Source organism: Pelodiscus sinensis, chromosome 8 (genome assembly GCF_049634645.1).
Source record: "Pelodiscus sinensis isolate JC-2024 chromosome 8, ASM4963464v1, whole genome shotgun sequence".
NCBI lineage: Eukaryota > Metazoa > Chordata > Testudines > Trionychidae > Pelodiscus > Pelodiscus sinensis.
The window spans coordinates 22,382,489-22,409,781 of NC_134718.1; the positions used below are offsets into that span (position 1 = coordinate 22,382,489).

The 27,293-nt window shown below is 40.3% G+C and overlaps 1 protein-coding gene across 5 annotated transcripts in view; it reads right to left on the minus strand.

Annotated features, from left to right (window-relative positions):
- The window catches only part of ANK3 (ankyrin 3), a 350,441-nt gene that overhangs the window by 37,714 nt on the left and 285,434 nt on the right, over positions 1-27,293 (minus strand). For 4 of the 5 annotated variants that reach the window (XM_014573512.3, XM_014573510.3, XM_014573508.3 and 1 more), the window contains 7 exons: positions 24,271-24,499; positions 22,615-22,740; positions 21,183-21,305; positions 18,519-18,600; positions 5,209-5,283; positions 3,833-3,964; positions 1,875-2,018 (listed from right to left, as the gene is read on the minus strand). In XM_014573512.3, the coding sequence (XP_014428998.2) occupies positions 1,875-2,018; positions 3,833-3,964; positions 5,209-5,283; positions 18,519-18,600; positions 21,183-21,305; positions 22,615-22,740; positions 24,271-24,499 (911 nt within the window). Of the gene's footprint in view, positions 1-1,874; positions 2,019-3,832; positions 3,965-5,208; positions 5,284-5,891; positions 13,614-18,518; positions 18,601-20,687; positions 20,715-21,182; positions 21,306-22,614; positions 22,741-24,270; positions 24,500-27,293 lie in introns of all 5 variants that reach the window. The other variant, XM_075934865.1, reaches the window with a different exon arrangement.

A 27,293-nucleotide genomic window follows, 5' to 3' on the forward strand; every position in this document is an offset into this window, starting at 1 on the left:
TGCATGGGGGGAATATTGGTTGCAAATATCTATGTCTACACATTTTTAATATCCTACTTTTAAAAATGACATAGTACTTATAATAGAGTGCACTAGTATATGCCAATTTAATCATCGTGCCACAAGAATGGAATTGTTAAGGAACAAAGAATAGGAATGAATATCAGTGTAGCTTGGAAAATATAGTAAAATTTAAAATGCAGCAGAATAAAATCTAAAAAGAAGGGACCAGCAGAAGGATTACAGAACACAAAGGCTAAAGGGAAGAATCTATATAAATATTTCTGGTACAGTAAAGTTATATAGATGAGAGGATTGTAGTGAGTAAGGAGATCTTGGTGATCTTGGAGACTGAGGAGATCTTGGTGACATAGGTACAATCAGAAACACTGATCAAATAAAGAGAGAAAAGAACAGGTAAGTAATGAAAACATGTGAAAATCATTCTCAAGGATTAGGCTGAATACATACAAATGAATGACAATGAGATGTAAAACTTACACTAGAGTAAATAAATATTAGACTGAATATCCTAGAAAAGGAAGATGCTTGGGGGTTAATTTGACATTTAGGAAGACACATCAACAGGATTTTTTCTGAATCAGCTGAGAGAAAGGTAAAGAGCAGTCTGGTCTTGATGAGGAAAGGAAATTCGAGGAAGGAGAGGAGAAGAGAAGAGGAGAGACAGAAAACAACGGTGGGGAAGCGACTGTTGAGAAGCATATTTTCTTCATAAAAACACTGCTTCTACGATTAAAAGGTGCAAACATCTCAGTGGAACTTTCTTAAAATGTCAACAGAAAAGTATTTCTGTAATGCAATGATTCAATGACCAGTGCTGCTGCTTAATAATAGAGCACATTAAACTTACAGTTTAATAATCAGATAATCCCAATATAATGCAGGAAGTTCAAGACATCAATACATATTTGAAGAAAATATATACAAAAGAGGATGCTTTGTACATAAGAATTGAATTAAAGACAGATGGGGTTTTAAATCAGAGAAGAGGTAACCAATGCCACTAGTGTATCTTAAAGATATTTTAGAAAAAGAAATAGCAGTAATTAGTGGCTTCACAGGACCAATGCAAAGTATACATTTGCTAATTGCCATTCTGCTGTATTATCAGAACATCATTTGTCCTGCAATTCTCGATTTACAATATCTAGCTCAAATTACTCTATTATCTTACATGGCTGTAGGTGAAAACTATTATAAGTTTTACTTACATAAAATTGTTATTTTTCTCTTGGAAATATTAAGTACTCAGATTTATGTAGCCATTATATGGTTGGGAAATTATTATTTAATTTCTTAAATGTCTCAAGTATGAATTATGAATAAATTCGTTTCCCCAAAGCTGCATATTAGTAAGTTGCAAATTCTTTTAGTGATTACTAAATGATATTATTTCTTTTTAGAACAAGATTTCCTAATGACTAGTGTATGGAGATGAGACGGAAGGACACCTATTTTTCTGGTAGTGTAGGGGACAGTACACTATCATCTACATTACAAGCACTTTTTAATGCATGAGAAACTAATGTGTCTGATAATTAATTTTTGTGTGCATGTTTCTGGATCAGGCCCTTATTTTTGGAGACATAAGCTGACAAACTGAAAGTTGAAATATTATACAAATGTGTATTAGAGTTTTGCATTGTATAATATATGTTTGACATTATTAAAAAACCATAAATCAACTCTAATTAACATAATTGTGGTTTTAAAAAGCAAAAACCTTTAAAATGAAAAGAAATGAATTATTCCTTCACAATTTACTGTCTTTTGAGAAAAGATCTATTTATAAGATATTTTTCTGTATTACTGGGCATATTATTAAAATAAATTTGAACACAAAATTCAATTACCATCAATGGGATCATGAAAAACGTTATTTTCATCTGCAAAACTTCTGGTGCCTGATATATTTCCATAATCAAATATTGGTCCTTCCAACAGGGTCACAATATCTATTCGGTTAATTTTTGTCAATACAGAGGTTAAGGCATCAGCTGGAAAATATAATGAGTTACAGGTTAGAAAAATTTCAGAAAAAAAATTCAGTCAAATTTGAGCAATGTAACTGTTTGCTACACTTTCAATCATATTGGATTAATTAAAAGGTGCTGAGACATATACTGCTCCTCAATACTTTTGTTTGGCTCTGAAAAATTTTATTTAAAAAATTGAAAGTAGGAATAAGAGATCCTCCGGAAAAGGGCTTTATTCCGGAGGATCGCGCCAGTCTAGACGCTTTTTTTCCGGCTTTTCCCCAAGCCGGAAAAAAAGCGGCGGCCATGTTTATTTAAATCCGCGGGGGATATTTAAATCCCCCACGGATTTCCCTATTCTGACTTACCTGATTTGCATCCCTTTTCCGGAATTTGTGGCCAGTCTAGATGTAGCCTCTGTGAAGCACTGCCACTTTGAAGTACCCTCTCTCCCCTCCCCCTTTGCTGCCTCTATATAATAGAGGCAGCAATGAGGGGTGGGGAGCGACTAGTCGACTTGACTATACAATAAGAATTTGCTTATCAGATAGTTGACTAGTCCTTAACATCCTTAGTCCAGCTCAGCTGAAACAAGGATTGGGCTGGTGGAAAAGTCCCTCTGGTGCATCTGCATCCTTTGCAGAGGGCTAAAGGTTATGCTAGAGCAGGGGTGAGGAACCTTTTTTGGATCAGGGGTCGCTGACCCACAGAAAAATCAGTCAGGGGGCCACACATAAGTGAAAAGCAAAATAAGAAAAACCCTTACGGACATAGGGCAGAAATATAGCAGAAAATATTATTTCATGAGTGCTATTTAGAAAAAGCTTTTTGTGTTTTCATAATCATGTCCAAATAATCAAGACACACCTTTTAGACTCTGAAGCAGAAAGACACTTCCCACATCCCCCTTGCACACAACAGCATAGGGGGGCTCAAAGCTAGCAGATTTTGTGTGCTCCACGCTCATAGGAGTGCTCCACGCTCAGATGGGGAGGGGGGACTGGAGAACCAGCGGAGGCTCCCCAATGCTGTGAGGGAGCCCTGAGCCTTGGGGGGCTGGAACCAAGCAAGCTGGGGACTGCATCCCACCCCCAGGCCTTAGGTCCCCCAACTCTGTGCTAGAGGGCGACTGGCAGAATCACACCTCTCCAGGCTTCCTGGTCAAATTCAAACATTGTGGGGGAGGGGAAAGGCTCAGTATAATAATGGCTGCAAGAATGGCAACAAGAGGGTTCAGAATCTTCTCTTCCACCTCTTTTGGGGATTCTGTCCCACTGACACACGTGGAGCACCTGAGGGTACATGCTGAGTACTTATAAACAGGACACATTCATCAGCAGTTTTCCTGACAAAACTAGTGAAAAAAGATAGTCGAAAACTTAAAGAAAAATTATCCCCATTCCTTCTCCTATGCCTGGAGAATAATAGGTGTTCAGAAGATGGCTCAGGCTCATAACATGTTGTAGCTCACCAGGACAGCTAAGAGGCTGAAATAAAGAAGGAATGTACAGGTTGGAAGATGATACTGAGGACACTGTTGTCCCACTATGAAGGCCAAGAACTGAAGATCTAGCATTGCTCTTCCAGTATGCAACAATTACGAAGTAATCACATAAACAGACACAGCAATTACCAGGTAAATACCTATTTATAATTTTTGAGCCCTGATAAAAATGTAAAAATAGAGCAGAAAATGTTATTTCATGAGTGCTATCTAGAAAAAGCTTTTTGTGTTTTCATAATCATGTCCAAATAATCAAGACACACCTTTTAGAATATGGAAACATATGAAGTTGTGTATAATTTATAAATAACAATAACTGCTCTGAACTTACTTGTAGCATTTTTCCCATCTCTGGTAACCCATTTTTTTAATAACATGAAACTCTGAGCAATCAGAGAATTTGGGTTTTCTACACGAATTTGATTAATTTCATCCACAGAAAAATTCAGTTCTCTTGCCAGTTCTATAAATCAAGAAAAAATATACTATTGTCATCATATCAGTCTCATCTTCTCAATTCTATAAAAGTAACAGCTTTATTAGGTCACACAGTTGAATTAAGGTAAAAAAAAAATCTGACGCAGAGTTTATAATTAATGTATGAGATAATTATAACCAAGGTTCGTTATACCATATCTTGTAATCATATCTCTGTTAGATATTATATCAAATATATATCTCACTGTAAGGTAAAAATTGTAAATGAAATCTCTGCAAAGGTTACCTCATTCCTATTGATTTTTAAAACCTTGTATGCTGTAATACCTGATATCTAGATATTTGCTAATACGCCTATCTCTTCGCATACACTACATTTACTGATACATGATGACACAGCACAACTAGCTAAATTTATGAGATGAGTTGACTTGTGCTGCTGGACAGCAGGACTGTACAAATACTTTTATGGGCCTCATTCTCAGAGGTGTCTGAACACCTGGAACTGTTGCTGAAGTCATTCGGAGCTTCTAGAGCTCAGTGCTTTGGAAAATCAGGACACAGGAAATGCAACAGTGTATCTGAAAAGGGTCCAGCCAACAAATTCCCAACCTTCTAAACTCATCTGTGGCAAATATTCCCAGGATTTAAGGAGAATAAGATACTTGCACCATTTTAAACCAATATGAACTCCACGTTTGTGAGATGGAGAGCATCACCAATAATGTGCACAGAATCTACAACTCCTGGGCTACGTCTAGACTGCAAGTCTCTTTTGAAAGAGGCTTTTTCGAAAGATTCTTTTGAAAAAGCTTCTTTCGAAAAAGAGCATCTAGACTGCAATCTCTTCTTTCGAAAAAGTGAGCTGCTTTTTCGAAAGAGAGCACCAAGGCAGTCTGGATGCTCTCTTTCGAAAAAGCCCTGTTTGCATTCAAGAACGCCTTTTTTCGAAAGAGCACTTTCAAAAAAAGGCATTCTTCCTCGTGAAATGAGGAGCACCGCCGTCGAAAGAAAAGCCACGTTCTTTCGATTTAATTTCGAAAGAACGCGGCTGTAGTCTAGATGCAGGTGAAGTTTTTGCGAAAAAAGGCTACTTTTTTCAAAAAAAACCTGCAGTCTAGACACAGCCCAAGTGACTTATATGAGAACTGAAGGTGTTCAGCCCCTGGTTTGATCAAGTCCATAAAAAACTTGTGGTATGTTACTATAAAAGGTGATTTGCAAAATTAATTGCTATTTTCAATTTTAGCCTGATGTCATAAAACTTACCTGTCCAGCTAAGTCCCAGATGATCAGCTACAATTGCCATCCTTATGTCTGTTCGTTCACATGGACTCTGTGGACCTGTGATTTACAATTTCTCGATTAAAAAGATTTTGTAGAGAAACTTGCGATACTGGACAGTAGTTTATTATATTTTAATTTTACCAAGTTGCTGGGATTCAGATTTCATATTAAAATGATTGTGTCATCTTAATAACCAACCAAATAATTTTCATTACAGATTTTATATTTTCACCTGTATAAAGCCAATGTCAAACTACATGATGTTGTAGTATAATGAAACCAAACATGCTTGACTGCTGGACTATACACAAGTTGTTCAATTACTGGTGAAAAACACCAAGGTGAGATTAACACCTACTATCTCTACTCTGACAGAATGAAATTTGCTGTCACAAAATAAATCTTTCAAATCCTGAATTACATCAATGACTTTGGCATGCTTCCCTCGCTGTCTACAATATAGAATTTGTTTAAAGGAAGAAAGAAGAGTATAAGACAGCACATACGGATGACAATGACAGAATGAGAACTACAGTAAGTCACTTCACAGGCAATCACAACAGTTCATGCACTAGGATCAACAAGTTGAAAGTTTTACAAACTAGGCTTGATCTCCACGAGGTGAGCCATGAGAGCTCCAGAAACCTGACTGCCTTCATTCTCACCAGTCCTCTTATTTCTCCTCCTCTCACTGTCGACCTTTTCAATCTTTGATTTTAAGGATGCTGCCTCTGTTCTCATATCTCTAGCAGACTTCGATGTAATGGAAGGCTGGTAAACTTGAGTTGCTTCTGACAATGATGTATTTCTTGATGAACTGTCTTCATCATCAGACACCTCTGAGTGCATCTTTTTCTCTTCATCAGATAGACGATCCGCAAGCTTTAATGTCTCACCACTAATTCCCTTAAAATATTCAATAGAATGTTTACATACCTCCCTAAGATGATTTTTCCTTACTTTAACTGTCGTCATTGTGATGGAGGTAGATCTTACCTTTACCGGTAATTTGGAAGGAAGCTGTTTGATTTTTCCTTTCTCTAACTGCTCTTGCTTTTGCATCATAGGTGTTTTCCTAGATATAGCTAGATTATTCCTGGGTGTATTTTTTACTGGAATTTTAGATCTTAGTTCTAGACACGGAGAAGAATTATTTTGTTTTATTTTGTCAGGTTTACTAGCCTGTCTTACTTTACTTGCTGTACTTTTTTGGACATTATTTTGTGGGAACACTTCTCTTACTGAACTGGCCTTTATGGGAAGCTTTGATTTTGCTCTACTCCCTACTAACTCTCTTGGCCTTTGCTGCTGTCCATGTACTTTTTGCTTATCTCTTAATCTGTGTCCTTGTGTTGCCCCTGTCCCTTTTCCTGAAACGCTTTCCATTTGATTAACTTTCTGAATGCAACACTTAGGTTCACAATGTTCCGATAGCTCAGCACTACAAATAACATTATTTGTATGGCTAGAATATGAGTCCAAATTGTTGTTGTTATTAAAATTATCTTTTTGAAAATCAAGTGTTTCTTTTTGCTTACAACTTGTCTGGCTAGTAGCTGAACTTGTAATCCCTGCTACAATTTCATTTTCTAATCCCTGACCACTGGGCATCGCAGCTTCTAGCTTATCTGTCACTTCTCCAGGGCCATCTTTCTTCAGAGTCATTGTGGAAGCAGAAATTCCCATTTTAATAGGTGTGCGCAATTTGGGATCAACTTTGGAAGTGTTAACAGTTGTCGATGATTTCTCCAGAGAGTTACTACCAAGTGTGGCTTCCATACAATCTCCACTGGCCTGGATGATGGGCTTACGTTCAACTGCTGTTGTTTCTATTTGTCTCTCTAAGTTTGTTTCTACAATGCAGTCCCCTGACTGTGGTTGTGTGATGGCAGTTACTGTACTTTTATCCCCTTCCCCCTTGTCCCCTGACTTCCCTTCAGAAGTATGCTCACCAATCTGAAAAAATTGGAGTCTTTCTTCAACAAAATCCCTCTTGCTCATGTCAATTGCACCACTGCGAGTCATCTCAAACATCTTCCCTTCATGAAACGGGAAGGGATTGGGCTCACTAGTTGGAGTACTTTCATCTGTAGGAGTTCTGGCTGGAGTTGTATCAGGTGTCGTTGCTTGTGATCTATCTTCTACTGCCAGACCAAACGGCTTAGCCTCATCATCCCTTGATTTAGTTTCAAACACTTCATCATCTCCTCGATTATTGGACCATGGATCAAAATCTAGACTTTTGGTAGCTACTGTTTTAAAAGGCGTTGCAAATTCTTCATCTACTTTGTAGCTGAAATATGAATCAGGAAACACAGTTCTGTCGGGGTGCCTGCCTTCCAAGGTGAAAAACTGTGCACCTGACTTTTGCTCAGTATTATCTGCATTCTTTTCAGAACCTGGACCTTTTGAAAGTGTCTTATCTTCTTCAGCGCCTACCTTTCCCTCCTCCTCAATAACTTCAAGCTTACTTTGGCTAAAGCAACGATCAGTCTGTTTTAAAATGCCCTCTGTTGTCCAAATATCCTTTTTGGTTTCTACTGCCGGACCTGCAAGTTTAGAATCATTCTCAGTTAAACCATCATCTTCATCTTGTAAATCATACCCATCAAGAGAGTCAATTTCAGTTGCATCTGTATCATGAGAGAATTCTGCAGTGGTTGCTATGGAACACTCTGTGACAGACTGATCATTAGTACCATTTTGTGCTACATCATTCTGGGGTGACTCAAGACCAATGTCAAACTCATTAGGTTTTCCAGAACTGGGGTGCCCTAACTCTTTTTGGTTCTGACTCTTGTCAGAAACTTTATGTTCTGAGGCTTCTTTCTGGTCATCTTCAACTTCTTTTAATTTAAAAGTATACTTTTTTAATGGAACTGGTTGATAGAGTGATTCATCATCACTAGAGTCACTGACATCTGCTTCTGGTGGCACAGGGGAAGGTGGCTGTACTCTTATGACTGGTTCAGCCAATTGACATTTGTCATATTCATCTTGCAGATTAACTTCTATCATCTCCATTTCACTCTCAGGGGAATAACAATGCTTCTTTTCTGATTCAGCTTGATCAGCATCTAATGGTGGAGGAGGTGGGAATTCAATGTAGGCAACTCTGTTACTTTTGGGTTTTTTGATAGAGTCTTTGTTTGTATTATTAAGCAACAGTTTCTCAATTTTTGGAGTGTCCACTGCTGTGTGTTTTACAGAGGTTGACTTAGTCTCTGCTTCCTCTTCTGATTCCTCAGAAACCTCAGGTATGGGACTGGGCTTGCCTGGTATGTAAGCTATTAGTGAGTCGGGTGTTTTAGAGGTAAACTCATAACTCACTTCCTCTGAGCTGGGTGTTTCTGGAGTTAAGGGGCTTTTCCCAGAACTATCTATAAAGGACACTTGTTCTAGTGTGTCATCTTCTGGACTACCTTGTGGAGAAGGTGGCTGTTTTTGCTGTCTAGCTGTATAAAATGTTCCCCTAGTCTCTTGTATTGTCTTACTTTCCTGACTTACAATTTTTTTTACATTTCCCTGTTGCACCTCCTTTTCATACTGCTTTCCTACTTGAACGAAACTGACATAAACTGGCAAAGTCTTTATCTCTTTCACTCCCTCATTATTTACTAAAGGTGCAACTTTATTCAAGTATTCATTGGGACTATGGTCAAATAGCTCACTTGAAGGAGATTCTTTTCCAGTACTATAGTCTAAAGAATCAGGTGATTTGCTAGGGGATATTTCAGTGTCCTCCATAGGAGGACTTAACACTATGGAACCTTGTTGCTTGATAACTTTAGTGACTTTTGAATGTTTTATTTTTTCATCTTCTACACAATCAAATTCTCTCTTATCTTGCTCCTTAATTGTAGTTGATTTGGACACTTTAGCTGACAGTTCATATACTGAGTTTTTTGACTGATTATAAACAACATCAAGAATGGTAGGAGATGACATTCTTTTCTCTTCAACAATTCTGACTGGAATGTGGGATACAGTCAGTTCCTTCTTCTTTGAAGTTTTCTCTGTCATTTCAGTGGTGTGTTCCCCTTCTCTGACAACAAACTCTCTGTATAAAACCTTTTTGGAAGGAGATTTTACAGTCATTTCCTTCTCCTTTGAATGAAATCCATTTGTTGGAGATTTGTGTTCACTCTCTGTCACAGTGATAATTTCACTTTTTTTGTTAGTTTTAGTCTCAGCATGGTCAGCATGGCTTTCTTTCACTATATCTTGAACAAGTACATGAGAAAGTTTTTCTTTTTGTGTTTTATAGTTAGAAGCTCCTGGACTTTCCCATGTTCGATAGATTTTTTTGTCCCAACATCCCTTAGCTGTTAAGTCTGAGCCATATGCCAAGTCTTTAGCTTGCTGTTCAGAAGAATATTCCAGAAGACTTTTACGTGATGTGTCAGTGATCTGTTTCTGTACCTCAGAAGCACATATGTCTTCTATAACTTTTCCTTTACCTTGGATATTATCCTCTTTTAATTTCATGAAAGTAAATTCTTTTTGCAATGATGCATTTCTTTCTGTCAGATCTATTTGCTTTGGGATCTTTTCTCTTGAATAAAACTGATACACTGGTAGTTTGCTTTCTTGTAATTTTTTTACTGGAATTTTGGATTGACTATCTTGCTTTTTTTCTTCCTGAGATAGATCTTTAGTTCCTGGACTTATACTTTGTTCAAATTTAAGTCTAATGGAATTAAGCTTGGATTGTTTTAGCTGAAAACCAGTCTGTGAAGCTTCAGTTGTTTTACTTTGCTGAGCATTTCCTTTGTGTTCAATAGTTTGTTTATAGTCCCCTGTTTGTTGAACAAGAATCTTTCTTTCAGGACTGCTGGGCAAACTAGCTGCTTTTCTGTCATTGGTTTTTGAAGAACACTTTCCATCAAGTCCATACTGCCGCACTTTACTCCAATCATCACTCAATGCCACTATTTCAGTGAGCAATACTTTTTCAGGGCTGCTGCTGGCAGAGCTATGACTAGAATGCATTTCTTTGCCATTTTTTTTATGTTGCTTTTTTTCTGGTGATTGTAGCTCATCATTCAACTTTTCTGTTTTGTCCCGAAAAAACTGTGATACTTCAGTCAGTTTTTCTTCTGCCTCCTTAACAGTCCTGTCCACCCTGTCTTCATACATCATCTTTTCTCTACCTCTGTCTAATCTGTCCTCAGTAAAGCGCATCCACATGGCATGTTTTGGACTACTAACATCTCCAGTGTAGTGCAACACTGTCACTTTATCATAATGATCATCTTTAGACATTTTACCTACACCATTTTCAGACACATCTTTATAGATTTTGGAGAGAATTTCTTTTTTGGGGGCAGTGGCTACTTTTTCTCTGCCTCGTTTATCAGACCCCTGTAACTCTGAACTAAGGGGTAGAGTAAGGTCAGTAACTGACTCCTCAGTATCGGAATGAGACACATCTAGCTTTTCTGAAAGAAGCATTTTCTCAGCAAACCTGTAAGATTCCCCTCTTAATTCTGACAACTCATCATCATGATATTCTATTGAGTGTTGACTCAAGAGCTTCAGCGTTTTGTAAGAGTCATCAGACATGAGTTGAGCAGAACTAGGGCGACTGTCTTCTTCCTGTGACACAGGAGTGTTTACTCTAGAAGATTCCAGATAAGAAGGAAGTGACTCTTCACCTGTTAGTTCCTCTTCTTCTTGCTGACCTTGTTCATCAGAACAAGGAAGAGCATTGTGTTTTTCCAAACCTTTTAAGTTAAAATCTCCTCGTGGTGAGTCTTTCTGATATACATACATTTCTTTTTCTGGATGCTTTTTTGTTTCTCTAATAACGACTTCAGTAGGTTCAGCTTGATTACCTTTTTCAATATGGACCTCTATTATACGCTCCAGTTTGGGTTTCATTTTGCTGTCCTTCTCTGCTTGTTGTGATGAAGTTTCAGCAGACTTGCTAACATCTGATGTTACTGATGATTTATGTTCAAACAGACCTGCCAGTTCTTTGGAAGGGTCACGTCCTGATTGAAAGGCTTTCATTATATCATGAACAGACATTGTTTCCTCAATGCTTTCTGAGTTACTTTCAGTGCATGGAGGTTTATGATAAACCATTCTTGTTGTAGTAGTGATGTGAGTTTCTTCTTTCACCCGGACACCTTTGCTGAGAACACACTTGTGGTCATCATCTTCACTACTGTTGGTTTTCATTTGAAACGCTTTAACCTTTTCCTTAATAGAACCAGTAGGTTTTTGTTCAAACTCCATTAAAGTAAGTGCAGGTTTCAATGCTGGTAGCTCTGCTGCTTGCTGCTCTGGAATCTCTTCTGATGATGGTTCGTAGCTGCGGATAACATGAACTACTTCAGTCCTTGTTTCTGTTATAACAGGAGGGATGGGTACATCATGGAAAAGTGGTTTTGGCCCTGTACTTTCAGCACTTTGTGGTGCTGAAGGTGTTTTTTCACTTCTTGTTTCAAATCCACTGTCGGACAAAGGACTTTTATCTTGGTCATGTTGAGAAAAATCATCTGGCGATTCTAAAATGGTATCTGTTCCAAAAAAGGAATCTGTAATTTTATATAATTCTTTTTCTGAAGTAGAAGGCCTCATGGAGGCTGGAGGCATTTTAAGTTTATGTTCCTGTAAAGCAATTGCTGGTTTTAAAATGCGTTTTTGTCTCTCTTCATCTTTTTTTCCCTCTTCAAATTTGTACTTTATGTTTGCCAATGAACTACTGCCAATATCATTTGTCAAATAATCAATTACTTTAGTCAAATTGTAATCCTTTTCAGACACAGCTTTAGCTTTAATTTGCACTTTTTCTGGAATAGGGTGGCACGTTATAGCCTGCTGCCTTGCTTCATCAATCTCCTCCCCACTGAACTCTACCCACTCATCTTCAGATAAGTGTCCTTTATCACTTTTTGACACTATGGTTGAACCTTTATTTTCTAAACATACGTCTTTTTTCAGTATCTCACTAACTTTTACCAAGTCCTCTTTTACTTTCTCAACAATTTTAAAGGGCTCTTCATCATCAATTCTACCCTCTTTTGTTAGTTCAGGTTGGAATGGCTTGTCCTCCGTTACATCTGTCTGCAATATTGCAGTCATCCTTATTAGGTCCTCTTTCATTTCAGCAACATCTTTCAATATCTCCTGACTGGAGGATAAAGAAGATGGTGTAGACAATTTAAGAGCAGAGGGGGCTAAAAACAAGGACGATTTAATAGGAGATGACGTTCGGTTAAAGTGAGGCTGTGTACGCGCGTCTGTAGTCAATGTTTTAATTGGTGATAGTAATGCAGCTGCTGATTTTGTAATTGAAGACTCTGGAAGCTTCTTTAGTGCTGGTTCAGATAAAACATTGACTAGAGAATATACTGGCACTGTTATTGTTGATGATGTTACTGATGAGGTAGTTGCAGATATAGATCCAAAAGATGTATATAATGCACCTGCAGAAGGAGTTCTTATTGACTGAAATGCAGATGGTGTTGAAGAGGCAAATGCCCTGAGTGGAGAAAATGGCATTGTAGTAGGGGTTGGAAACCCTTTCTCAACAGTATCAGCAGCTGCATTAGCAACACAGCTTGCAGAATTTGTAGCTGCAGAGATCTTGTCTTGAAATGTAGCTGCAGCTTTTGACGCACTGGCAGAGGATGGATATTTCAGCGGTGACACAGATCCATTAACCAAAGCTGCATCTGTCGTCCCAGGTATATGTTTCACAGGTGATGAGAGAGATGAAGTCATCATGACTTTAGATGGTGAAACAGCATCAACTGCTGACTTGGCAGGAGACACCACTGACTTTAAAGGTGAAGTTAAAAGTGGTGATGCTGATGTGATGATAGACTTAAATGGCAAACTGGAAGAATACATGTTAATGTTCGACTTGGGGGATGCTGGAGGTGTCATGGTGATGGATGATCTCTCCAAAAGAGACCCGGCTGTAGTCACTGGAGATGTCCGAGAAGGAAATGTTGAAGCAGGTGCCATCCCTTTCAAATTAGGGGCTTCCGTTACTGCAGGAGCTCTGACAAAAGAACCAGAGGACACTTGGCTATTATATGGAGGCTGTGATACAACTGTTTTTATTGGTGAAGAGATTGTCCGAAATGATCTAATTGGAGATGCTACGTCACTAACAGATTTAACTGAAGAAGTAGTAGAAGCTCCTAACGTGGATTTGATTGGAGAAGCAGAAGAAACAGACCATATTGATTTTAATGGGGAAGCTGAAGGAGTATTGGATGAAGAGCTTGACAGGGAAGTGAAGCCTGATTTGGTTTGCCCAGGCACTGTAATTGGGGCAGTTGTCCATGACTGATACGGTCTTGTAGAAAAGAATGGCTTGTATGAATAAGTAGCAGGTAGGGATCTTGTTGCTCCTGCACTCCGTTCAACTGTTTCTTAAAGTTTTAAATCAAAATCAAACGTAAAAAATCAACAAAAATGATTGAAAAACAGAGAGACCAGAGAAGAAAATTGGTCAGTAAACGTTGTAATATTACAAAGATCAAGTACAATTTTTTTGTATGAATTAGAATGAAATAGGCAAAAGGGACAATTTAAAATGAAAAATAGGAATGAATCATACAATTATGAAGGATACAAAATAAAAAGCAACATGAAACGAAAGACAGTAAGCACACACTGCAACCAAATCTGCAAACAATGGGAAACAGAAAATACAAAAGGAGGAATCCATAATGGTAAAAATAATAAGCACAACCAAAATTCTTCTCTTACTTCCTTATTGACTTTCTGTTGAGCTAGTTTTTGAAATATTAATATCTGTTCCATTTTGCCTGTACTGATATGTCTTAGCTTTTTGCAATTATTGGAATTATCCTTTTAGTAATTTCTATTCTATCCTTAATAGTATGGTTAAACAGCATATTTTGTACCTATATAAAACAATATATACTTGTGTAGAATGACATTAAATAGCTAAAATCCTTCTTGAAAACCACTCAAAACTATTTCATGCAGAATCCAAAATACCTTCAAGTGACAGGCAATTGATGTGCAAACTGTGAAGCAACTGGAATAAATTCAAATCTTTATCTCCCATGCACAATTCATATATGCTTCACGCTCACAAAGCCAATAAGAGCAAGAATTTTTCTGAGTCAAGGGTTAAAAAATAAATAAAAAGGAACCTTTTGCACTTTTTTCATGCAATATTCCTTTTGCTTGGACAAATTAAAGTAAAACTTTAAATGAAATGATTGTAAGAAGCATTTGTCATACATGAACAATGGAAAATATGATTATGATAAATGTGAGCAAGCAAAGCAACTCAAAACACTTTATTCATGCACAATATAAACATTTCAAAACAAGCAAATGGAGTAATACATTTTATAAGCTGTATTATGCACAACATGTAAACTTTACAAATATTTTCATAAGAGGCATTTAAAAGAAGAGTACACTTTTTCTACAAGATGTAGTGTCTTGCTCCTTTTGAGGCGATTTCTCGTATGAGCTCAAATAAATGCCTGTTCAACTTTACATTTCTCAGAAGGTAAAATTAGAAAAATACTCAAAGAACAATACATAAGATCTGGCCAGGACAAATCTGTTAACTGCGAGCATCCCCAAAAATCCCTGGTGTATTCACAGGCATTGCAAACCCTAGGTTTTGGTCACTAGCTCTAGGTACCAATCAAGAGGGCAGTATTTATGGGAATGACACTACAGCTTCCATATCCTCTGATATAGCAATAACATTTAGAGAGTTCTTCCACAAATAACTAAAACAATTTTTTGGCACAAACTGTTACTTGGTGTTAGAAACGGAACTACAATATTCAAACAGTCTATTTCGCACACCTTTGTCTGAAGTTACAGTGACAATTTATCAAACCCGTGTGGCCTGTCCTATAGCCAGACAATAATTCACTGTGAAAGAAACAAAACAAGACTTATATTAAGTTACTAAATCTCTGTGTCACAAGTGTATCTAACAAAGTCCATATCCCATAATGAGAAAATGTATTTGGTCTACAAATATCAAGCAAAGGTCTAGAGATGCACTGATTAGGCAATACTATTGTAGGATTAGAACATTTAGGTTGAAGAGCTTGAATGCTGGGCATCCTGGTACAGTCTGTTCCAGAAGACAGCCATTACAAGCATACTTGTATAAAACATTTAAAAACTAAAACGTGACCATTCCTTACTCTATCATTTCCCTCCATGAAAAACTTCATTAAAATTCTACTACAGTGATTTATTAGAAGCAGCTGCCAAGGTTCACCAGAAATGCATGCAGTCACAAATCCAAAAAAATAATAAGCCAAAACAACAGTGAAGGGCAGAAATGAAATAAAAAATAATGTGGTCTACACTTAAAAGCATCTGTAAATGCCACTAAATGCCTGTTATATTAGGACAATCCCACACTACAGTTTAGTGAGACAGTGCATCCAACAGCAGTCTATGTTCTCCTCCCCATTACATCACACATTCAGATATTTTTTAAAATGACTTGTCTATACTTCATATTTTACTCGTGAAAAAAGACTTGGCAATGAAGCAACCCCATCGACTACATTACCTTCACATGAAGTTATGGGATAGCTGTATGGTCTAGAAAAATATGGCTTCATTACTGATTTAAAAAAAATAAAAAACTCAGTTATGTTATGTTGATTTTAAGTGGACTAGCATATTTCAGACAGTGCAGTTGTTTTGCATACCTGCACTTCCTGGGCACTAAATGTTATTCTCACTTCCTTCTCTTTCTCCTGAAGAATGCAAATGGTGACTAAGCATACGTGAGCCTGCCCAGGAGAATGATGCTCTACTCTCAATTTACTTGACACATATAGCCAGGCTAGAGACAAGATTATAGCTCAACGTGGTTGCACCCTGTGACATCTGAGGAGGGAAGAGCAGACTTTCATTGATCGGTGCTCTCCTCCCCTCTTTAAATCTGACTAGAACACCTCCAACAATGAAATACCATTGCCCTCATCATACAGACTGCGGAAGCAGTCGGGAAGAAAAGTTAATTGAAATTGGTGGGAATTCTGCCATCAACTTCTGAAAGTAGGTGCAGATCTAGACGGAATATCCTTCCCCCCCCCCCCCCAGAAGGAAATAAGGAAAGGAGAAACTGGTGCTCCCCTTATTTGAGTGGGGGGAAAAAAAGGGAGAACATGCCAAAGACAATATAAAAATGCCCCATCAAAGTCCAAAGACAATACTGTGGCAGCAAGCCAGTTGGAATACTACTAGCATCCAGGATGGATTGTGGCAAGGTATAGTGTGCTGGGTCTGTCATCAGTGTGTTTTCACTTAAGCCTTTTGGAAGTTGTTAATCTTAAATATCAGCTTCTAGACCATGGGTTCCCAAACTGGGAGGCGTGAAGAAATTCCGGGGGGGGGGGGGGGGGGGAGGGAGAGGAAGGGGGCACGAGACAACCCAGCCCCCCATCAATTCCTCCCCCCCCCCAAGTTGTGTCGCTATTTTTGTTTTTTGGCCCCAGCCAGTTCCTTTTTTTTTTTGCTCAACAAGTTTTGCTGCTATTGGTGGGGAGGGTTGAGTGTTTCTCAAAAATCAAAAAGGGGCATGATGCCAAAAAGGTTGGGAACCATTGTTCTAGACAGTGGGTTTCTCCTCCTCTGGTTATGTGAATTTATGAATTTCTGTCTACTAAGCAGTCTTGATTTTTGAGCGCAGACATGTTTTTTGGAGGTAAAACTGAAAAGAAAGCAAATAAAAAACAATCTTTTTCTTTCTAAACTCACTTCAAACATCATAGCCAACCCTTTCCTTCAGTCTCTCTTAATTTTCTTTGATGATATCTCAGGGTCCACTATGAGTTTCAGCTATTCTGATAATCTCTTAAGGTCAGAGATCTTATATATTCCAAGTCTTCTCTAGTGTCTGAGGACCACAATGCATTCTGGAGCACCTCACACCCCCAGAGATCATAAGACCTTTAAATAGCAGCCTCCGGAAGGAAATACCAGACCTGATAAAATTTGTCAATGGATTTTATGAAATTATATTGAATGACCTATTGGAGTTCAGGGACTGAGAAGTTTGTTGGGGTATGTCTAGACTACATGGCTCCATCGACGGAGCCATGTAAACTAGTTTACCCAGCATAGGCAAAGAAGCGGGGATTTAAATAATCCCTGCTTCATTAAAATAAACATGGCCGCCACGCTGTGCCAACGATCAGCTGATCCCGCACAGCGCTGTAGTCTAGATGCAGATCAGTCGGTTGGGGAAGCCGTTTCACGAGGCATAAGTGATCGGTTGGCAAAGGCTTCCCCAGCCGACCGATCTGCATCTAGACTACTGCGCTGTGCCGGATCAGCTGATCGTCGGCACAGCACGGCAGCCATGTTTATTTCAACGAAGCGGGGATTATTAAATCCCTGCTTCTTTGCCTATGCCGGGTAAACTAGTTTACATGGCTCCGTCAATGGAGCCATGTAGTCTAGACATACCCTTGGAGGAGGAGAGAAAAATGTAAGAATGATCATGCTCTGGGGAGAGAAGGAAATGGTGACAGAGACGTTATTGTATTGCAGTGTTTCTCAACTGTGCTCCACAAAGCCCTAGGGCTCCATGAGACATCTCCAGGGGCTCCGTGAGGTTGACAAACTGGAAAGCCTTCAAAAGCATAATTGAGAATCGCCTCGAACAGACGCAATTAACACACACCGCTGGGGCTCCGCAAAAATTTACACGCATGTAAAGGGCTCCGGAGCCCAAAAAGTTTGAGAACTGTTGTTGTACTGAAAGTGAGAAAAGGAAGCAGGGCTATGGATCAGCTCACAGAAATGGGAGTAGAAGAGAAAGGAATGACTGGATAGGAGGGAATTAAGAGGCTCTATGGAACATGGGGAAAATAAGGAGACAGAGGAAGAAAATATAAAATAGGAAGGAGCTCAAATAAACTGAAGAAGAATCCAAATATTTTAGAATTACCTGAAAGGAACACTTCACCTCACTGAGTTTTGCCCATTATTTTAGAAAAGCATCACTGTGATATAAGACTTCAAAGTTTAATAATTCAGTTGACGTTGCTCCAGTCGATAAATTATATGGCTTTTTTTATTATTTTTATTTACTTTAACTGGAGCATACTGCTTACCAATAAGGATTCTCTGAACTCTCACAACACAGAGGCTCACAGACCATCCGAGAGTTTTGCTATAGAATATTTTTCTATTGATTTTTTCAAATGACACTAAATGCAATGTTTATAGAAAAAATGTCTCTTCTTATTAAAGTTGGGTATATACAGTATTAGTATTAGTAGGTTTGTTATGTAACTCACTCATTCCAGGCTCAGTCAGATAGCTGTAGCGCTTACGTAAAGCAAGAGAAACGAAGCTTTGACGCCGGTCAGTTTTCTCCGTCTGTAACAAAACACATTTCCTCTTGGTACCTTTCATATACACTGAACAGGTTGATTATGATACCTCATTGCAGTGGACTAGATAATACTTGAACTACACACCCACACAATGGAATAAAAATCTACCTTTATTGCTTGAAGAGGGTGCACAAGAGGAAGCAGAACTGACCAATTTTAGGGAAAGGGGTAATGATTAGCTGGTAATATACACCAGCAGTATATTACTCATCCTGTGGAGGAACCATGAAGCACGGTAGGAATTGTAACTCTCAAGCAAGGTAGGAATTGTAACTCAGATGGCTATGTCTCTAAGATAAAGTATGTTTCCCACATATGCTTCCAAGGTGATGCTGCTTACACAATACATTTAGTTAAGGCACAAGCTCAAGTTACAGGTTAGCCATATACTCTCTAAATACTGTAATATCCTGTTCTCTTTTCTTAATCCCTTGCATACTACTAAAAATTGCATGATTTATTTTTCTCTAAAATAACCACCTTTGGTTAGAAGTAAAAGTATCAACATAAAAGACTACAGATACAGACATAAAACATTAATAAGAGTATAGTTTAGGCTGATCAAATACCTCTCCCAACATTAATCAGTCTTGAAAGCACATAAACCACAATGTACACTTGCTTTAAAGTAAGTACATTAGGGACAAAAAAAGGCATGAAAGGGATTTTTTAAAATATGCACAAAATGCAGAGATGTATATTAGAAAGCAGTAAGTTTCAATGTAAGTTACTATGTCTAATGGCATAGCAGTTACTGTGGTATTTTTGCAGCTCTATTTAATATAAAAATTTCTTCATAGAAACCAGTTCATGTGATTAAGTCTCCAAAATACAGTTTGTTTGTAAAGAAAACTATTGAGATACCTATAAAATAAGTCACCAAGCATAAGTCATAGGAAAACCAAATTATATGGTTTATCTTTTCATATATTGACTCTTATTTGATTTTAGTCAGCAGATAGCTAATGCTATTTGTTAGCAGTCAGACACAAGGAACTCTGCTGGTGAAATTGCTATGTATCTGATATTTCTGGATTAGGTTTTCTGTTTCTAATGTTTTAAAACTCATGGTATCCCTTAGTACACAAAATAAATTTTATTTTCTGACCAGAGATAACTTAATTAAGATTACTTAAGAAAGAGATTTTCTCTTAAAAATGTAAAAGGTATGGATTTTTAAGCTACAGAGATCTGGCTGTTATTTGAAAACAGACATACTACAATACTTAGAAATTACTCCTGGTTATTTTGCTTTTTAAATTTTTTTTTTTAAATTAAAGGGTGAGAATGGAGGGCTATTTACAGGAATAAAAATACAGTAGGCCAGTGTTTAAAGGGTTCACAGATACAGAGTTTACAGAAATATTGAATGTTGATTAACATAAGAGGTCTAATTCATCCCTGGTGTACGTAATGTCACTGATTTCAGCTACAGGCAGTCCCCGGGTTACATGGATCCGACTTACATCGGATCCCTACTTACAAACGGAGTGAAGCAACCCCGCACTTGCTGCTTCCCCCCAGCAGACCAGGGAGACGCGAAGCTAGCGCCCCCTCCAGCAGACCAGGGAGACACAGAGCGGCTTTTCTTATCAGACACCTCAGCTTGAGAATAAAGGACTGAGGGAAGTGAGGTGTGGGAGAATAAAACTGAGCTCTGGAGAAATGTTTGGCTAGAGTTTCCCCTACAATATGTACCAGTTCCTACTTACATACAAATTCAACTTAAGAACAAACCTACAGTCCCTATCTTGTACGTAACCCGGGGACTGCCTGTATATGAAGGATGAATTTAGCTTGTATGTTATAAATTACATCGTTTACATTCTAAACATAAAGTGAGCTGAAGTTCAGACTATTAGCATATATTATGTTTAAATTTATAACGTATAATCTTATTCCAACACATGCCAGCATTTTTATTTCTTGGCAACAGAACATAGATGTGTAGTATATATTGTTAATATTCACTGTTATAGTTAAAAGATACTATAACACTTTTCTAGAACATATTTATCTTCCTGCACTAATTCTGAAGAAAATAGAAGAAGAAGACAGTGTTTATATTACCTCATCATCTTGATCTGACTCTGTTTCCTTTTGGTTCCAAGGTGCATTGCAGAGACAAGGAATATTATAATGGACAGCAGGGAAAAGAATATCAGGATATGAAAAGGACCAAGTTGGGAGCACAAAATGCAAGCTGATTTATAAGCAAAAGCAAAACCAAAACATCAACATAAAAGAAAAAAATCTTACATCCAGTGCAAATCAACACATGACATTACTGAATGCATAAAATCTATGAACTGTAAGCTGAAGCATGAGTTGTAAACAGAGGACCCAATAATAAAAAACAATAGGAACTTGACACCACAGTAACAAGAGACTTTAAAAGCTTTCTATATACAAAACAAAAAATCTAATGAAACAAATTTACAACAGGCTTAATCAAATTACAAAGCATTCCCTAGCATTTCACAGGGCTTCTTTATTACTAGCAAAAAATTTAAAACAAAACAAAAGTTAAACAAAACAAAGCAAAAAGTGTATGGGTGGATATACCTTTTTGTGTGCTGGCAAAGTAATATTTAAATTGCAAACAGCTGTTTGTGGCAGTCCTTTTGTAGTCTTTGGTTCTTTCAAAAAAGATAAGCGGCCACAAGTCTCTTGGCTGGGGTCTCTAATCTAGAAAAAAAAGCATACAGTAATTTGACTTATAACTGTTTGAAATGTATGGTTTTGCATTGCATTTTCCCCACAAAGAACATGTAAGGCACCAAAGTCCCTAAGTGACCTCTTTGCTCAAAAGGAGTGTTGAGTATGGCTCCTATTGGAGACCATCAGATTCAGTTTGGTCACCTAGAGTATGCTGCTGGAGAGTAACAGGCAAGGATGTTAAAAGCTTCTTTTTTTTTAATTGGTGAATGTGTAACTGCTGAAATTACATTTTTACACACTGGGCTGGGGGGGGGGGGGGTAGGGGGAAGGGTGTGCCTCTGTGGGAGTCGGTGCTCTAGGGGAGCCTACTTTTAAGTTGTCTCTCCATGTGTACCAACTCCCACAGAGCCCCTTCCTTCTCCCTTCCCCCTCCCCCCCGCTCTGCATTGCTGCCTCTGTATCAGTATGGGGAGGCAGGCAGAAGCTGGTGCTTGTAGGGTGCTGCACCCCACACTACTGCCTCTCATACAGGCTCATCAGCTAATCATTTGAATATACACACTGTCATATCCCTAGTAACAAGTCATGTTCTCTTCCATCCAAAGGAACCCCACCAATTGAAGACCAAAGGAACTCAGACAGGCTTCAGCTTGCATCTTGCATCTTCCAGTTGCAACTATACCCTGACTACTGGTTTAGCCTGGGATTTTTGTTCCGCTGCAATCAAGTTTCCAAAACTGTTTCTCACACCTGCGTAAGACACCATGCAGAGTGCATCACTCCAGGAGATAATATTCCTGTAGATAAATATGACTGAGTTTTCAACCCAACTGCATTTCTCTCTTTGTATTATGCAATGACTTTCATTCACAAAAGTGACCATGACTTTCATTTGCACACACCAAACAGGTATTTACATATGCATAATATGCTTGCACACTCACTATTTCGGGGCACAATCAATTGTACAGGCAAAACAAGAGGCTAGGGCTGAAAATATGGATCACATTATCTCATTCCTGTTAGTTGGGTAGGTGATTTACCCCTTGAAATCATGTACCTTGCATAGAATGTATAAGACAACAGATTGTGTGAGAGCCATGATTCTGGCAAAAGGACTGAATCAGAATAGCATGGATTCTGATCCCAGCTCTGACAGTGGTGCCTTCCATGGCTTCATGTATACAATCTATAAACTCTGTTCCAAACTATATTACTTGTTAAATTATATTACTTCCTTCCTTTCAGTGGCAGACTATTCATATTAGACAGAACCAATATTACTACAGGAGGAAACATTTTCTCAACATTAGTACTCTCTGGAGTTTATAATTACCTTGATAGAGAATGGCAGTCTATTTTCCTTGAAAGCATAAAAATTAAAAACAAGCTGTTGTCCGCCTTTTGTCAAAGGGGCCAGATTTCCATAGCAATCAACATAAATGGGTTTTCCTTCCAGAACCTATCAAAGCCACATAAGAGAAATTGAAAGTAAGTAAAATCTAATTGAATGGTACATGATACTTGCAAAAACACATACCACCATTTCTTGCAACATCATAACTCCTCATTCAGCTAGCAATGCATTAAATTAACACATGTTCAACAATGATGTAATTTAACAGTAGTATGGTATGTATAAGTGCAGCCAATTAATTCAAACTATTTTAAACATTCTAATTGCTAAAGTTACTTTTTAAAAATACAGCTCTAATTCCATAGGTAAGGATATTGTTATAATTAGATACAGTGCAGGATTCTCTAAGGGAAAAGTGTATAGTATGCTGTATTACACAATTTTTCACAAGAAGCACCTATTGTCTCAAAAATCCCAAACAGACCAGCCTCAGTAACTCAAGTGGGTTTAACTCAACTCAGCTTTACCTAAGGAGGTATTTTGATTTACCAAGCTGTGAAGCATGAATCCAACTGCTCTACAGCAGTTACTCCACAATCCTTTGCCCACTTCCATTAAGCAGAAGGACTCAAGGACTATGTAAAGATGGCTTCTCTTGTCCTGTTCCTTTATCTTGCTTAGTACACTTCCAGTTTCTTTACATAGTTTTATTGTGAGCCTTCTTGGAGCCATCTTATACATGTTGGACCTCGCTGGTCTGGTACTCTTGGGACCTGATCGGTCTCAAATGAGAAGATTTGCCAGACTAGGAAAGGTCCCTTCCTTCATGGCCTGTGCTGCCACTGGGCTAAGGCTCCAGCCTGTCCCCTCTGCTACCTCAGCTTCCTAGGGCTCTCTAGATGCTGCCAGCCCCACTGCTGCTGCGGCTGGAGCTCCATGACTGGGGCAGGGCTCTTCAGCTACCAGGATCCATGGCTGGGGCCAGAGCTTCCTGGCTGCTACTGGGACTGGAGCTCCCGGGCAGCTGGAGCCAGAACAGGGTCAGGACCGGAGGTCTGGGTCCAGAGCTCCCTGTCACTGGGGTAGGAGTTCCCTGGTTGCGGCTGGAGCTCCACGGTCACTGCCAGGCTAGAGATCCTTGATAGGGCCAGGGAGCTCTGCTGGGGCCAGAACTCCCTGCCCTGCTGCCTGTCCACATCCCCACCCCCAGCACTGGGCTCCTGGCTAAATTGCTGGTTCTCCAATGTGTGCCTACCCCACTACCAGACCGGGCTCTGTGGTCCAGGAACATCACAGAGTCCCGTAAAGGGAGGTACAACCTGAAGTGGTTTTGTACCTTTTCCTGAGATCAAAGCACTGTGCTTGCTTCTACAGAGTATAACCAAAGCATAGACTTTCTAGCCCCATAGGCTACGTCTAGACTGTCATGATTTTCCGCAAATGCTTTAATGCTTTTAACTGAAAAGTTTTTGCGTTACATTAGATCGTCAGTGATCTTGCGCAAATTCAAGCAGCAAGTGTAGGCAGCTGGCAAGTTTTTCTGCAAAAGCAAGTGCTTTTGCAGAAAAATTTGCCAGTCTAGATGCAGCCATGGAGAATAGGAATGATCAGAAATATTGTTAATACAAACCATACCTCAATATCTTTGCTTCTTGCAACTTCTTCAAAATTCTCTTGTTGCTCCAAAGTTTTGTCCACTTTATCATCAGTCATGCAGAAGCAACGCAAATTAGATTCCACGGGGTCATTCATTTTGGCAAATATTACAAACTTGGCCATGTAAGGGACACATATTAATTCCTTATAAAGCTGTGTGGCCAGGTTGACCGTTTCTAATACCTGATGGCAGTCTGCAAGCCAAAATCTGGAAGAGAAAAGACAAAAGAATAAATCAACATCTTCATGAAAAAGGGATTTATTTCACCAAACAAACGCCAAAATGTTAAAAAGAAATTGTTGCATCAGCAAAGAACAACTTTCTGCTAACCTACAGGGCAGAATGGAGATGATTTCTCCAGCAATTTTGGAGGAATGCAGTGTCTGCAAATTTCCCATTAGCAATGGCAGAGTTTTATTATGTATGTTGATGTGCTGAATTCAAATATGACAATTAAAACAACTGATTGGCTACAGTTTCCAAGATATTTAAGGGTACAGGCAGTCCCCGAGTTACGCGGATCCGACTTATGTTGGATCCGCAGTTACGAACAGGGTTTGCTGCCCGTCTCCCTGGTCTGCTGGAGACCAACAGACCAGGGAGACAGGGAGCAAAGCCGCGGCGCACGCAGGCAGAGGACAACCCAGACGCACCGCGGCTGTCCAGCTGCCAGCGTGTTCTGTGGCTTTGCTCCCCGTCTCCCTGGTCTGCTGAAGACCAACAGACCAGGGAGACGGGGAGCAAAGCCGGGGAGCACGCTGGCAGCAGACAGCCCAGACGCGCAGCGGCTGTCCCGCTGCCGGCGTGCTCCGCGGCTTTGCTCTCCGTCTCCCTGGTCTGCTGGAGACAAGCAGACCAGGGAGACACGGAGCAAAGCCGCGGAGGACCCAGGCGGCGGAACCGCGGTGCGTCTCGGTCCCCCGCCCGTGTCTCCCTGGTCTGCTGGGGGGCGGTGGGGGCGCAGCTAGTATGCCCCCCCCCCAGCAGTCCAGGCTTTTCTCCGGACACCTGTGGTAGAGCAGCGGGGGCGCTGCCGGTTGGTCCCGCAGCGCCGCTCTGGGCGCTACTGGACCAACCCGGCAGCACCCCAGCTGCTCTGCCCCAGGCGTCCTGATTCAGCCGCTGCTGGTCAGTTTCAGCAGCGGCTGAATCAGGACGCCTGGGGCAGAGCAGCTGGGGTGCTGGTGGATTGCTCCAGTAGAGCCAAGGAGCGGCGCTACTGGAGCGACCCAGCAGCTCTCCAGCTGCTCTGCCCCAGGCGTCCCAAAGTCAGCCGCTGCTGAAACTGACCAGCGCTGACTACAGGAAGCCCGAGGCAGAGTTGCTCTGCCCCGGGCTTCCTGGAATCAGCCACTGATCAGTTTCAGCAGCAGCTGACTTGGGGACGCCTGGGGTTCTTAAGTTGAATCTGTATGTAAGTCAGAACTGGCGTCCAGATTCAGCCTGTTGAAACTGATCAGAGGCTGATTCCAGGAAGCCCAGGGCAGAGCAACTCTGCCTCGGGCTTCCTGTAGTCAGCCGCTGATCAGTTTCAGCAGCGGCTGAATCTGGACACCAGTTCCGACTTACATACATATTCAACTTAAGGACAAACCTACAGTCCCTATCTTGTACGTAACCCGGGGACTGCCTGTATGTCTACACTACAAAGTTAATTCGATCTAACGGATGTTAGTTCGAATTAACTTTGATAGGCGCTATACTAGCGCTCCGCTAGTTTGAACTTAATTCGAACTAGCGGAGCGCTTAGTTCGAACTAGGTAAACCTCATTCTACGAGGACTAAGCCTAGTTCGAACTTACTAGTTCGAATTAAGGGGTGTGTAGCCCCTTAATTCGAACTAGTGGGAGGCCAACACCAGGGAAACTCTATTGCCCCCCTCCCGGCCCCGGACTCCTTAAAGGGGCACGGGCTATCTACGGTGCCCGTGCCAGGTGCAAGCCTGCCAGCACCCAGCTAGCAGACCCTGCACCTGGCACGGCTCGAGCCAGCCACCCGATGCCCCCCAGCCCACCCCCTCTCCCGGGAGCTTGCCCGGGACTGCAAGAGGCAGGCACCCGCCTGGTCTAGTGCGGACATCGTGGACCTCGTCCACGACCTCCGCACTAGGCACAGGAAAGTGGCCGTCTAGGGCAGGAGAGCTGCCAGCCTGGCCACCCAGGAGCAGGTGTGCATGAAAATCAAGGTGGTCCACTGAGACCCCTGACCCTAAGCCCTGAGCTTACAATAGCCATACTGGGTCAGACCAAAGGTCCATCTAGCCCAGTAGCCTGTCTGCCAACAGAGGCCAACCCTAGGGACCCTGGAGCGGATGGACCGAAGACAGTGACCAAGCCATTTGTCTCGTGCCATCCCTCTCCAGCCTTCCACAAACTTTGGGCAGAGACACCACTCCTACCCCCTGGCTAATACCACTCCATGGACCCAACCTCCATGACTTGATCTCACTTCCCTTTAAACTCTGTTCTAGTTGTAGCCTTCACAGCCTCCTGCAGCAAGGAGTTCCACAGGTTGACTCTTTGCTTTGTGAAGAACAACTTTCTGTTACTAGTTTGAAGCCTGCTACCCATTCCTTTCCTTTGGTGTCCTCTAGTCCTTCTATTATGGGAACTAATGAAGAATTTTTCTTGATGCACCCTTTCCACCCAACTCCTGCTTTTAGAGACCTCTATCCTGTCCCCCCTCCGTCTCCTCTTTTCTAAGCTGAAAAGTCCCAGTCTCTTTAGCCTCTCTTCATATGGGTCCTGTTCCAAACTTCTGATCATTTTAGTTGCCCTCCCCTCTCCCACCCTCTCTCTTCCCCTCTCCCACCTCCTTTTCCCAGTCTCCCCGAGTTTTGTTCAATAAAGAGAGATTCTATTTTTGACCACACGTTTTCTTTATTTTGTACATCATGAAGGGGGGCTAGGGAAGGGTACATGGAAGGAGGTGAGGGAGGAATGGGGTATGAGCCCCCGATGGGGAGGACTGGGTTGGCTCTGCGGGCTTCTGGGGGTGGAAG